The following is a 14844-nucleotide window of genomic DNA, read 5'->3' as shown; positions in this document are numbered from 1 at the left end:
ATGCCCTTAACAAAGATACTGTCCCAGAACCTTTTGAGCATACAGAGGAAGTTCAAACTGCTTTTGTAGAACTGAAGGAAGCCTTGATTTCTGCCCCTGCTCTTGGTTTACCCAATTATGCTCTCCCTTTTCATCTTTTTTGCCATGAAGTACAAGGGCATGCTCAAGCCGTATTGACTCAACGTCATAATGATGCCAACAGACCAATTGCCTACTACAGCTCAGAACTAGACCCGGTAGCACGAGGAATGCATGCTTGTATTAAGGCCGTTGCAGCAGCAGCATTTTCTGTGGAGAAATCTGCAGATCTGGTTCTCATGCACTCCTTGATTGTATGGGTCCCCCACTCTGTGTATGCACTGCTCAACTGCCAGAGGACCAAGCATGTCACCCAGGCCAGACTTACCAGATGGGAAGTAACACTCTTACAGCCAAGTCACATCACTTTACGCAGATGTTCCCAGTTGAACCCTGCTACTTTACTACCATATGAGACACTCTTGTCTCAGAGAGAGGGAGTGAATGGTGAGACTGGTGAATTTGACACAGACAGGGAGTTTGACAAAATGGCATGCCCTGATGAACATGATTGTGTACTTCACACGCAAACATTGACACTGCCTAGGGCAGACTTACAAGAAGAACCACTGCCAAACCCAGATTTGGTGTTTTACGTTGATGGAAGTTGCCACAGGCACACAGACACAGGAGAATTGAATTCTGGGTTTGCAGTAGTGGATGACCACAATGTGGTCTATGCTGAAGCATTAGGAACACCACACTTAGCACAAAGAGCAGAACTAATTGCACTCACAAAAGCATGCCAGCTAGCAGAAGGACAACGTGTTAACATTTATTCAGACTCAAGGTACGCATTTGGTGTAATACATGATTTTGGTACTATATGGAAAATGAGAAATTTTCTCACTGCTAGTGGTTCTCCAATAAGCCACTCAGGAGAAATTGCTCAGTTACTTGATGCAGTGAATCTCCCAAAAGAGATTGCTGTCATCAAGTGTCAAGCTCATAACACTGGACAAGATCCAGTAGCAAAAGGAAACAACCGAGCTGATGCAGCTGCAAAAACGGCAGCAAGCAAAACTTTAAGTATATCTATGATGAACCTGATTGAAATCCCAAATTGGGAAAAACTGCAAACAATGCAAAATAATTGTTCTCCTCAGGAAAAGGCCCGATGGAAGGACATAGGATGCACCCAGGATTCAGAAGGCCTCTGGAGAAACGGTGAAGGTAAACCAGTGGCCCCAAAATCTCTGATGACAGCGTTAGCAGATGCTGCACATGGTTTAACCCATGGAGGTAAAACCGCGATGCGAAATTTGGTATATACGTACTGGTGTGCACCAGGTTTCACAGTTATTGCAAAAAGAAAATGTTTGTCTTGTCAAACATGCCTCCAGGAAAATGCTGGAGGAGCTGTGAAAGCCCCACCTTCTCACCTTCCATCAACCACGGGTCCTTTCCAAATTCTGCAGATTGATTACATTCAACTACCTAAAGTCGCTAGATTGCAATATGTCTTGGTATGTGTTGATCAATTCTCAGGGTGGGTGGAGGCTTATCCAACAGCCTCACAGACAGCAGAAATAACTGCTTCCAAGATATGTAAGGAATTTGTGTGTAGATATGGTATTCCACAGATAATATCTAGTGATCAAGGTCCTGCATTTACAGGTAAAGTAATCCAAAAAGTATGTTCAATGATAGGAGTAAAACAACAATTGCATACTCCTTATCACCCACAAGCTAGTGGGAAAGTGGAAAGGTATAACCGAACCATAAAAGAGAAACTAGCAAAATGTTGTAAAGAAACAGGTATGAAGTGGCCAGATGCCTTACCTTTGGTATTGATGGATATCAGAATAACACCACGAGGTCTTTTACAGTTATCACCTTTTGAGATTCTGTATGGCAAGATACCTAATCACCCACTTACACCCCCAGAAACTGCCCAGGCTGCTCAGAATACCTTGAATGTGGACTACGTCTTACGCTTGCAAAAACAACTAAAAGACATTGCCCAGAGTGTACATCTACAGCAACCACAAGTCACTTTGTCCTGTCACGAGGTGCAGCCAGGATACTATGTGTTGGTACGTAAATTCTTGAGGTCTGGTTCCCTTACAGAACGGTGGGAAGGTCCATACCAAGTCCTGTTGACAACCCCTACCAGCGTTAAGGTAGAAGGAAGAGGGACGTGGATCCACGCATCTCACTGCAAAAGAGTGCAACCCACTGCTGAGACGACATCACCATCTGCGCCAGATAAAGAAGAGCCAGCTGACATCATCTGTACCACACACCCTGAGCTGCACCCGTAAGTGAGTTTTTGTGGTCTGAGATAAGGCAGAAATACGCTTCTCTGAGGCTGCCACCTAAGTTGCTGCTGTAACAGCTGAAGATAATTCCAGCGCTGTTCTTCCATCGCGTGAAGAGGATAATACAAAGAAGAAGATGTCACTCTATGAGCAGTTATATGGACCACATGCGAGCAAAAGACTCTGGGGAGCGGTGATAGGCCTATGTAGTCTTTTGGTGATAATGGTGTGTTTACACAGTTTAAGTGAATGTTCTACGTCCACAGATACTGATAATCCAACAATACCACCAGATCCATTCCTGGGAGGAAGGAAGAAAAGAGGTATCCCAGATGTTCATGACTGTATAGAATACTATTGTAAACCGAATGGTTATGAAGCCAGGTGCATAGTTTGGTGTTTTGATGATAGAGAATTCCTTAGAGGTAAACGGGAGTTACATGAACACCTACAAGAGCCCTGGGACAATAAATTGTTAAATATGCATGACACCATAGCCAAGCGCACAGGAACTAAAGATTGTTGGATATGCACTCATTCACCAATATCCTCAAAATCTATGCCTTTCTCAGCTACTCCTGTACCAATGGAGGAACTTATCCTGTCACTAGAAGAAACTTTTACATTTCCCACAAATCTGAGTGCTTCACGATATAACAACACTCGGGTGTCCCTTCCAATAGCAGGGTGGACAGCTCCACCATGGTGGGTAGCAATTCGAGATCTATCCCTCATTACACCCCACAGCATAGCTGTATGTGGTCCAGGATCTACCAGCATACGATGTAATAGAATTAATATCACAAATAATGAGTTGGGCTCCATACCTGTTAATCTAGAATCATTACAGGTTATATTTCTACCAAGTCATGTCCCCTACACATCAGAAAATAATGAAGGATCTACTATATTCGAGGGCCTAGTGTATGAATTAACCGAAGGAACATCAGGTTTGTTGCTTGATTTAATAAATAGTTCAGGATATAATGAAGATACTAATACATGCAATCAAACAGTAAGAGGAATACTAAGACACCCCTGGTGCCCGTCCCCGAGGTTACAACCTCTCATATGGTATGCATCTGAAATTTCTTACAGGTTACTATCCCATTTAGGTGGAGAACATATCATTCTTCCAGAAAATATGTATTATGTTTGTGGAACTTTTGCTTACAAATTTCTACCTTATGATGGCGTTGGTACATGTACCCTAGCAAGATTGACCCTAGCTACATGGACCATCACCCATGATGAGATAGACCTTGATCAGATACCAAGACATATGATGCAGAAGAGAAGAGCTAAAACCCAGCCTTTGATACACACTCCATGGTACACAAAATTTGGACTCACTCTCACAATTACAGGATTGGCCATCCACAATTCTCATAACATTGGACAATTAGCAGAATTGTTTGATAATGTCACAGATGAAGTATTCGATGCCATCCTAATACTAAACAATCAAACTCGGTTTCATGCAAAGGTACTAAATCAACACAATATAGTATTGGACTATTTAACGGCCAGTCAAGGAGGTATGTGTCAGATAATCGGTCCTGCCTGTTGCAACTATGTAGATGCCAATTTTTCAGTCAGAGTTGATAAACATATCGCCAAGGCCATGGAATTAAAAGAAAGATTCAGAGAAGAATATTCCCATGATGATGAAACCATTTTTAGCAGTTGGTTACAATGGTTGAACCCTGCTAACTGGTTTAAAGGTATAGGAGGATGGATTGTCGGTGTAGGTCACATGTTCCTACAAATTTGTCTGTTTGCTTTCATCATCATATTGCTCATAAAATTATGCAAGTGGGCCATAACAAAAATCCAAAGACCCAAGAATGTCTTAAACGTTCATCTTCTACCGGCCAATGAAAATTCTGAAATACCTCTTCTTGCTCCTCCCCCTCCTTTCCGTAGAGAGGGCAGAAGATACTATTACTTTGATGTAGAGGTGTAAGTGACAAGTGATAATATTATTATCAGAGAGAGGAAAATGATAGGGAATTCAATCTACCATAAAATCAAATCCCTTTTAATATATATCCCTTTAACACTCCTATAAACCAATTTAGTAAAATATGCTTTTGAAACAACTAGATCATAATAAGATTAATCAATAATCTCTAAGCAAAGATGCAAAATTTACCCAAGCCACTGTGGAATTTGCAGGGGCTGCTTATCTTAGTCAAAATGCCCTTTTGAGGTCAGGTTGATCTAGGGAAAGCACATTGACCAACAAAACAGGTACATTGCATCAAGTAATTATATAAGTACATAGGTAAGCATTTTGTGTAATCGCCTGATTACTAATGATTGGATGTTAGTTGTTTATATTGTAAGATGATTGGTTATGTTATAATCTTCCTATGTCCCACCTACTATGTACAACCCACAATTTATACTATAAGAATTGTGCCCCAATACAATGGAGGCAGTTCTGTTCTAACATTGATCAGAGCTCTTGTGGCTACAATAAAACTTTCTTTAATTTACAGAGAAAGTGTGTGTACTCATCCTTTGGGAGACTGAGACGTTATTCCACATCAGCTGATAGCCGCTATAAATGCCCAAGCAGGAGACACTGCTGTCATTTTATGGGGAATGAAGATAGGAGAGAGGAGGTAAGAGCTAGTACACAAAATACAAATAGACTGTGTGTTAAGAGAACATATAGGTTTAATTATAATAAATTGATAGAGGGAGAGAGATAGGAGTCACTGACACTGTGTTAGGCAAGTTGCTGCTGTCAGTGCTGCAATTCATGTAGTCTGTTCTTGCATGGAGCTATTTTTTTTGCACATTTCCAGTGTCTACCTGTTGCTGCACTAATTAATGCCATGTTTTTTCTTAAAACTGCAAGCATTTAAGGTCAACATGGTCATTTAATCTAGTTCAGTCTGTGGCAATTCAGTCAATCACAATACTCCTTTTTACACAATTAGCTTTTGCCGCACCCAGTACGCTGTAATTGTTTCATCATTCTGCTGTCTTCTACTACCATATTTTATAGTGGGGGTCATAATGTATTTGGGATTGCATTACTCTGTTTTGTTTTTGATTTAGCATATTATTTAGTAGCATTATATTATTTTTTTATTATTATTATTTAATCCATGCACCTCTTTTTATATATCTATCTCAATATTTGTATTTGATATTTTTCTTTGTTTGGTTTTCATTTTTTGCCAAAAACATTTAGTTATCAGAAGAAAATCAAAGCACAAAACCAATTTTAGGGCTTTGGTTTCGTAAATACTTGCATGATCTATTTCTTTTTTTCTTTTTTCTTTTTTTATAGCGCAGCAAAGACATCAGCGGGGAATTAACTTTAATTTGAATTTTCTGAAATTCAAAGGTCTGGGTAACCAAACTAATCCCCATAAAACAATTATTTAATTGATATATCTTTAAAAAAAGATAGCACAAAACATAACACACCAGGAAAAAGAAAAAAAAGCTAAAAAACACACTGCAATTAATTGGTATTATTCCCTGTCTGGACAAGCAAACAGACAAAAAACAGGCAAGTAGGGCCCCGCTCACCGTCATCTTTCAATATGGTGCCCTAGGAATTCCTAGGTAGATATGCAAAACTTTTCAAACCCATTTCTTGCTCCTCTAAACATAGAATGACAAAACATAAAAGACACCTGGCACAAAAATAAAAAACCCTCTATGCTGCAGATAAGGCAAAACAAGGAAGGATGCTGGTATATCTTGGATATATGTACCACAAAAGCTAAACATTATATAGCAACATACAGTATATCTTCCTATTAGGAGTATAAGTCTATCATACTGATCAGTCCACATACTGCACCTCAATGCGCTTCTCCTCCTAATACTGGTTCATCAAAAGGCCCATAGAGAGAAGGGTGTTTATTGGAAAAATAGATGTCCAACAGATGATGTGTTATGAAATTCCTGAAATTTAAAGGTTCCAACAAATTTGAACATTTTTGAAGATCCCACAAATAAATTACCAGCGTTATTTCACAAAGTACTAAATATTAAATCAGCCTGATAATGAGATCATTACATCAGGCGCTGCTGTGCAGGATTCCCCATAATGCTTTGCAGCTATCACATCACAAGGCCTAGGGCAGACAATCAGAGTAAGAGTATTGCAGGGACCGTAAAATATGAGAACTAGGAAAGCAGCAGCCATATTAAGATTTTATTGCCTAGCAATAGGAGATCCGAGTGAACAGCTCACCATTACAACTAGGGGCTATAAAAGTCTAAATTGATTGTGGAATACTACTGCAGTGCTAAAAAAATTAAAAATGGGAATGGTAAATTATAATACTAAAATTCGAGTGATAGGGAAGTTCTGAACCTGCAGATTCCGTGCAACTGTGAATTGATTGATCTGTGACACACTGCAGTACAGTTCCCTAAATGGAACCTGTCAGCAGGTTTTTAGATCCCCAAAGTAACATTATTGGAGAACTCTTATGCATATGAGCTCACAAGTGCAAGGTCTTGGCGTAGACTTAAAGTTATCCAACTGGTCTACTGTTTCTCTTCCTAGTACCAGCCTTCTGCCAAAGATTGACAAGTCACTCTTCTCTGCTTCTGCATGGATTCAGAAAAATGGATGGTGCTGGCCACCATTTTTCTGAACCATAAAGAGCCATAAAAAAGTAAAAATATAAACTTAAACTTACTTTACCATCCCAAGACCATTCTATACATGTAACATCATGACATCGTGACCTTTCACATGCTTGCATAGAACCCTACCAATCCTTAGTAGAGAAGGAAGTCTACCCTAGTGTTAGAGGCTTGAGGATTTCAGCGCTTGCGGTAGAGAAAAGAAGATGAGGCGTGGACCGGATGGGTAACATTCAGTCGAGAGAGGTGAATGATAAAGAGAGTATAATATTTTACATACAGTTGTACTCAAAAGTTTACATACCCCGTCAGAATTTTTCCTTTCTTGGCCTTGTTTCACAGAATATGAATGATAACAAAAAAACTTTTTTGCCACTTATGGTTATTGGTTGGGTGAAGCCATTTACTGTCAAACTACTGTGTTTTCTCTTTTTAAATCTTAATGACAACCAAAAACATCCAAGTGACCCTGATCAAAAGTTTCCATACCCTGTTGATTTTTGCCTGATAACATGCACAGAATTTGACACAAATGGGTTTGCATTGCTACTAAAGGTAACATCCTCACCTGTGACCTGTTTGTTTGTAATTAGTGTGTGTGCATAAAAGCTGAGTGAGTTTCTGGGATCGAGACAGACGTTTCCATCTTTCATCCAGCCACTGACGTTTCTGGATTGTGAGTCATGGGGAAAGCAAAAGAATTGTCAACGGATCTATAAGGGGGCAATACACGATATTAAGAACTGGGGTATGTGAACTTTTGATCAGGGTCATTTGGATGTTTTTGGTTGTCATTAAGATTTAAAAAGATCATCATCAGACATATCCCATATAAATACGGTACAAATCCAAATATTTGTAGGGACCATTCAAAATATTATCCTCCTTTACAGTTAGGCTGCAGTGTGTTGGTGTAGCTTTTCAGACGTGGTCACTGCCAATAATTGAAAACTACAAGGCCAGTATTTAAAACCGTGGGCATCCGTCAGACGTATCCCATGTAAGTGCAGTACAAATCCAGCCATTTGTAGGGATCATGCAAAATATTATCCTCCTTTTACTGTTAGGCAGCAGTATTTCAGTGAAGCTATTCACACGTGGTCGCTGACAATAATTGAAATATAGGGACTATGCAAAATATTATCCTCCAATTAAAATGGGCAAGGCGCGTGGCAAGGGACGGGGAAGTGGATGTGATGGTGATGGTGCATGCAGAGTCCGAGGCTGTGCCACAACAAGCACCCACATCTTGTTGCCTGACCTTCCTGGCCCAATAACTAGGGGACCACAGCACACCACTATTGAACCCAGTGCAGTGTCAAAAGGTTGTTGGCTAGATAGTAGGTAATGCTTCACTTTGCCACCACCATCGCCCTATCATCCACACGGTTAAATCTCAGTAGCCGTGAATCTGGACCATATATCCCTCACCTTGATACTCCTTCCTTCCACCATGTCGAGTGCCTGGAGACAACTGATCCCACACTTGGACAAAAAGCTGTTCACTTCCATTTATAGATTCTGATCTCTCGCCCAGCCAGCTTCAAGCGAGGCAAGAGGAGATCACATGTAGTGATGCCCAAATACTTGAGCAGCCACGGTCACATGAAGGCGACAGTGGGAAACTGAAATCACTGTCACAGGAGGTGGACGATGATGAGACACAATTGCCAGAAAGTCGGGAAGAGGACCAGGGTGCGGAAGTGGAAGACGTGGTGGTGAACGATGAAGTCACTGACCCAGCCTGGCAAGGTGACATGCAGAGCAAGGACAGCAGCACACAGGGGGAGGGAGGTGTAGCACCACAGCAGGCGGGAACAAGCAGTGTGGTGGTCACAGACACAAGGTGAGCAACCGTTCCCCGGAACACCAACATGAGGGAAGTTGCCAGTAAAACTGTTAGGTCATCCCGAGTCTGGTTGTTTTTTGAAGACTCTGCAGATAACCCCAAAAAGGCTATTTGCAATATCTGCCATGCCATAATCATCAAGGTTAGCAAAACTAGCAGCCTGACCACCACCAGCATACTCAGGCACATGACAGCAAAGCACCCAACTATGTGCGCCGAACGCCAGGGTCCAGAAACAGTGTCTGTGGGTTACACCACTGCTTGTTCCACTGTTGTGCGTGCATGCTAATCCCCTGTCCATAGTGCGTGCAAAGATGCCACCCACCCTGCACCTGTCGTTGCACACTTGCAACTACCACTATCAGTAACCACGTTCATGTTCTTGTCCCAGCGCAGCGTTCAATTGTCTCTACCCCAGTCTTTGGAACACCAGCACAAATATGCAGCTAACGCCCCACAGGCCACACTACTAAACTCACACATTTCGCAAATGCTTGCGCTCGAAATGTTGCCTTTAAGGCTCATGGAGATGGAAACTTTCTGCAATCTGACGGCGGCAGCCGTCCTTTGGTACTCGGTCCCCAGTCACCACTATTTCTCCCTGTGTGCCGTCCCCGCATTACACAAGCATATGTTCCAGAACATTAGCCGCGCCCAATGCTTTTACTGGGAAGGTCCACCTAACCACGGACACGTGGACAAGTGCTTGTGGGCAGGGACAGTACATCTCGCTGATGGCACACTGGGTTAATATAGTGGAACCAGGACTCAGTCGGACGCTGGGACAGAACACATCCTCCTGACGCCGAGGATTGCGGGCCATGGGCCAATCAGGGTTGACCCGACATTCTACAGCTCCTGCACCTCCTCCTCTTCAGCCTCCATTTCCAAATTGACCACATCAGTCAGAAGCTGTAATCACTGCAGCACTGCCTCTGCCAAGCGGCAACAGGCACTGCTGAAGCTAATATGCTTACGGGACAAACCACACACCTCTGAAAAGTTGTTGACAGCTGTAACAGAGCAGGCAGAACTGTGGCTGTCACCGATGAACCTGCAGCCAGGCATTGTCCTGTGTGACAATGGCCGGAACCTTGTGGCTGCTCTGAAGCTAGGCAACCTCTCATACGTACCATGCCTGGCCCATGTGCTCAACCAAGTGGTTCAGCGATTTCTCAAAACATACCAAGATCTGCCTGATCTGCTTTTCAAAGTATGCTGTGTGTGCCCATTTCAGGAAGTCACCTACATCTTCCGCTGGTCTCGCCATGCTTCAGCAGTGCTTGCAGCTTCCAGCTCACTAACTGATGTGTGATCTCACCACGAGTTGGAACTCAACCTTGCAGATGTTGAGAAGGATTTACGAGCAGCAGAGAGCAGTTGTTGAGTACCATGTTCAACACGCCCTTCGGAATTCAGGTCAGCCTTCACAGATAAGAACTGAGGAGTGGGCATTGATGTGAGACCTCCAAAATGTTGAGGTCTCAACCAAGATGGTGAATGGCGATGACGCCATAATTAGCGTCACTGTCCCGCTTCTTTGTCTAATGAAAAGCTTGCTACTCACAATTAAAGAGGAAACATTGCAGGCGCAGCACAATCAGATGGAGCAAGGAACCATACAGGGTGATGCCACAGAGCCCAGCCTCATCTCATCCCAACGCAGATTGGATGCTAATGGAGAGAAGGAGGAGGAGGATGAGGAGGAACAGGAGTTGGTTTCCTGCACTACACCATGTACTACCCACACCACATTCATACCGTTTATTCAGCATAGATGGCCTGAGGAAAGGGAGAATGAGGAGGAGGAGGAGAGCGTGGACAGTTGTCCTCTTGTTCTGGACTATGAAGACTTAGCTGCTGACAGTCTGGCACACATGGCTGACTTTCTATCTCTCCTTCCAGTGGCGGACAGGTCTAGTAAAATTGTGCATTATAACTGATAGGCGCACCTGCCTGTCAACTGAAAATGCTGACAGGCTGACTCTTATAAAAATGAACAAGGGCTGGATTGGGCCAGACTTCTCAACACCACTGGATGATAGTAGCGGAACATAAAGTCAAATCCAGTGTTTTTGTGGGGGGAAGGTATATTCCCATGCACCTCTTCACACCCAGACATGTATATACGCTTACTAAATTTGGTTATTTTCTGTTGTCCTCCTCCTTCTCCTTTTCCTCATCCTCCACCACCATATCACGATGGTGACCATGATGCAACAACTACATCATTTTTTTAAGGGTGTGTTTATGATACCCGTAGATAATTTTTTTAGAGGCCTACCTCTAACATTATGTATGATGTACAGTATGTTCATGTATGCCCCAAGATGTAAATGTTTTTCAGCCCATGCACATAGTGCATGGACATTACCAGTATAGAAGAGCCACTCCTTAACAATGATAACAATTTTTTGAATGAGGACCTTTTCTACTTCTATTGAAAGGGGAATTGGAGTGCGTCCAATTTTTTGGCAGTCCTTGCATTCACTGCATGGGCATTACCACTGTAGGAAACACACTCCTTTATAATGGGAACATTTTTTTTACTGAGATCCTCCTCTATGTCTCTTCAAAGGGGTATTGGGATGCATCAAATTTTTGACAGCCCTTGCATTCACTGCATAGGCAATAATAGTATAGGAGACCAACTTCCTAATAATGGGAACATATTTTTACTGAGGCCCTCCTCTATGACCCTTCAAAGGGATATTGGAATGCGTCCAAATTTTTGGCAACCCTGTCAGTCACTGCATATTCAATACCAGTATAGGAGATCTGCTACTTTATAATGGGAACATTTTGTTAACTGAGTCCCTCCTCTATGTGTCTTCAAATTGGTATTGGGGTATTTTCAAAATTTGGGCAACCCTTTGAGTCACTGCATACACAATAATAGTAAAGGAGACTTGCTACATAACAATGGGAAATAATTTTTTTGAATCAGGCTCTCTATGTCTCTTCAAAGGGGTATTAGAGCTCGTCCAAATTTTTTGCAGCCCTGCCACTCACTGCATGTGCTAGTATAGGAGACCCGCTCCTTAATAAAGGGCATAACATAGCATAGCCAGCTGATGGCTCTCTAACAATAGTGAGGGCCATCATAAAAATACAATAGTCTTTGTGACTTTCAGAGTCCCTCCTTCATAAATGATACAGAATGTGTCTGATGATGTCTCACACACCACATGGCAAGATAAGGTAGTAATATGTTAAAATTACATTTACTGGTAAATGTAATTTTCTCTGTGGCAAGCAATGCAAAACTGCAAACATGCATCAAAAACGCTACGTGTGAACATAGCCCAAGGTGTGATGGAGCATTTTTGTTTTTGGTTATTTATTTTTCCTTATACACAAGTCATTACCCTGGAAAGGATGTTCCTTAACATTTTTCCCAGGAAAATCCATTTTGGTTTCATTTTTGTATGTTTTATTATGAGCACGTAAAAGTGGCGTAATACTCTGACAACATTATTCACAGCAGTGACCTGGGAATCAGAGATGCTTCCAGGGGTCTTCCCCACACTGTTCCCATGTCATTTGAGCACTATTTCCATCGACTTGGGTAATTTTTATGCCCCCTCCAGACCGCAGGAAAAATGCTCGAGTTTCCCATAGACTTAAATTGGGCTCGTTGCTCGGGTCGAGCACCCGAGCATTCCAATTTGCTTGACCTGAGCATTTTAGTGCTCGCTCATCACTTGTCATGATATGACCAGTGTGTGAATGCGTCCTTAGCATCTGTAGCATGTAGTTGAGATTTATATCCATCAAATTAGACTCTGAAAATAGTTAGATATAAATGGAGCTACGTATTTGACTCTAAATTCTTGGCAACCTAAATCTCATACATTATTCACTCTATGCTGGACATCTTTTCCACTGTGAATTAAACAAAGTGAAGTATAAAGTTTTATTCAACTCTAAGGATATAGAAACAACTACAAAACAAATCACATAAATAAATACAATGTACATGTATAGCTTTTAATTTATTTTTAAAGATCTTTAGATATCTTTGAGTCCTTTGAAACTAGTTGCAACAAAAGGATAATAAGAATATTGAAAAACAAACTTTGAAAACAATAAAAAGGCATGGAATAGGCAAATGCACTAAGGTTCATGTATTCTCAGCTCATAAAAGATTTTAGAATCCAAGAAAACCAGATGCTCCTTTTTATCTTCATTATACCTGATCTACAAAGAATTTGTACTGAAATGAACATTGTTGCTGGGATACTCTTGTGGAGATGATATTTAAGAACCTGAAAAAAGGAGACTGTGCAGTAGTTTGTCTTTATTTTCTTGCAGATGAAAATGAAAGCTGTTGACAAGGAAAAGAACAAGCAGTAGTTACATAATCATGATCTTGAAGGTGCTTGAAATAAGCTGTACATCAAAATGAATCACAGCAAGGATGAAACCTAAGCGTCATGTAGTGTGTCACACAGCTTACAGAATACATGTATTAAAATGTCATAAAATAACAAAGATATAGGATTTCTATGTTGCAATTTTTTCTACTCAGAAAAAATCATTTTGAAGCAGATGATGAGTGCAGCCAAACAACATCTGAACATATTTCATATTTTTCAATGTTAGTCAGAAGTCTCATCAACTATAACTTTTAAAAGAGAAACATTGAAATCACTAAATATAACTTTTTTATTGATAACCTTGCTCATTTACAGAAGTGAGCACAACTAAACATCATAATTAGTGATGAGGTGATAAGTGAACGTGCTCGCTACTGCTCGGTTCTTGCCCGAGCATCACTGTGCTCTAAAAGCTCGTCGCTTGGCGAGTATTTCCTGAATGCTCGGGCGGGAACTTGGGTCCCTGCCCTGCATGTTTAACGCCCTTTAGAGAGCCAATGAACATGCAGGGATTGCTTGCCACGCACTGTAATGCCATAGCCATGTTGGTTGTGGGCATTATAGTGATTGGCTGGCTGCACAGTATCATCAGATCTATAAAAGACCTGGCACCACTATGCTCGTCACAGTCTACCCCGGAAACAGGCAGAGTAGGGAGAGATGCTGTTGAGTCAGGGAGAGATTTGCTTGTGTATAGTTAGTATAGATATTCCATAACATATATATATCCATCTGAACTAACAGTCCTTCTGAGGACTAATCTAGCTGCATATTTTCAGTGGCGATAGCAGAAGTTAGGCAGGCAGTGTATGTGGCAGACTGCAGTGCATATAGTGCAAGAGGTTCCACTGAACGTTCTGTCTGCTGCTGCTGTTCTTACAGATATTTCTAGACATAGCCCCAGATATCAGGAGCAAGATTTCAGTGCATGATAAAGCACAAGAGGGTCAATTGCATGTTCAACTTCTGACTGATCCTGCTGTGACAAATATTTGTAAACATAGCCCCAGGTATCAGAGGCCAGGCCACATTTTTTTATCTTAATCCTGGTTATTTGCTTAAAAAGAAATTCAGAGTACACCATTTTCTGCTCCATTTGCTTGTTAGCAATGCAGAATACAGCCAGATTTTTTCCATATTACAGCAATAAAAATCCAGAAATTTGCACTGAACGTGGAAAATATTGGCCTTCTTTTCCCTTTTGTTGCAGTGTGTCAGTCAAGCTATTCACACTAGGTCTCTGTGAAGAATAGTATTAGTAAACTACAGGCCTGCTATTTAAAACCGTGGTTTTCTGTCAGACGTATCAAATTTAACTGCGGTTCAAATCTAGCCATTTGTAGTGAACGTGAAAAATATTGTCCTCCATTTATAGATTGTAGCAGTGTGTCAGTGTACACCATTTTACAGCTCCATTTGCTTGTTTGAAGAATACAGCCAGATTTTTTTAGTTTTATTTATATTACTGTATTGTGGAAGCAGATGAACTTTTTTCAATGATCAGATGCACGTGATCCATAAGACTGCTGTAATAATACAGAAATTTTGTGGAGCGTGCCAAATATTCCACTCCATTTAAAGTCAGCCACCTGTGTTTTGTTGAACCAATTGACACTTGGTCGCTTGAAAATACCATACTATTAGGCGACTG

The 14844-nt window shown here is 41.4% G+C and overlaps 1 protein-coding gene across 1 annotated transcript in view; it reads left to right on the top strand.

The window, feature by feature from the left end:
* LOC141245576 (uncharacterized) overlaps positions 1-13392 on the top strand; it is a 54522-nt gene extending 41130 nt beyond the window's left edge. The window contains exons 7-11 of the mRNA XM_073669079.1: positions 1185-1320; positions 1966-2338; positions 2606-2662; positions 4844-4969; positions 13129-13392. Of these exons, the coding sequence (XP_073525180.1) occupies positions 1185-1320; positions 1966-2338; positions 2606-2612 (516 nt within the window). The 3' untranslated portion in view covers positions 2613-2662; positions 4844-4969; positions 13129-13392. The remainder of the gene's footprint in view (positions 1-1184; positions 1321-1965; positions 2339-2605; positions 2663-4843; positions 4970-13128) is intronic.
* Positions 13393-14844: the final 1452 nt, after the last annotated feature.

This window comes from Phyllobates terribilis, unplaced genomic scaffold (assembly GCF_046119375.1).
Source record: "Phyllobates terribilis strain yellow unplaced genomic scaffold, ASM4611937v1 Scaffold_2__4_contigs__length_985480577, whole genome shotgun sequence".
Classification (NCBI taxonomy): Eukaryota; Metazoa; Chordata; class Amphibia; order Anura; family Dendrobatidae; genus Phyllobates; species Phyllobates terribilis.
Note: the sequence above shows the minus strand (reverse complement) of the source record. Positions and strands in the feature narration are given on the sequence as shown.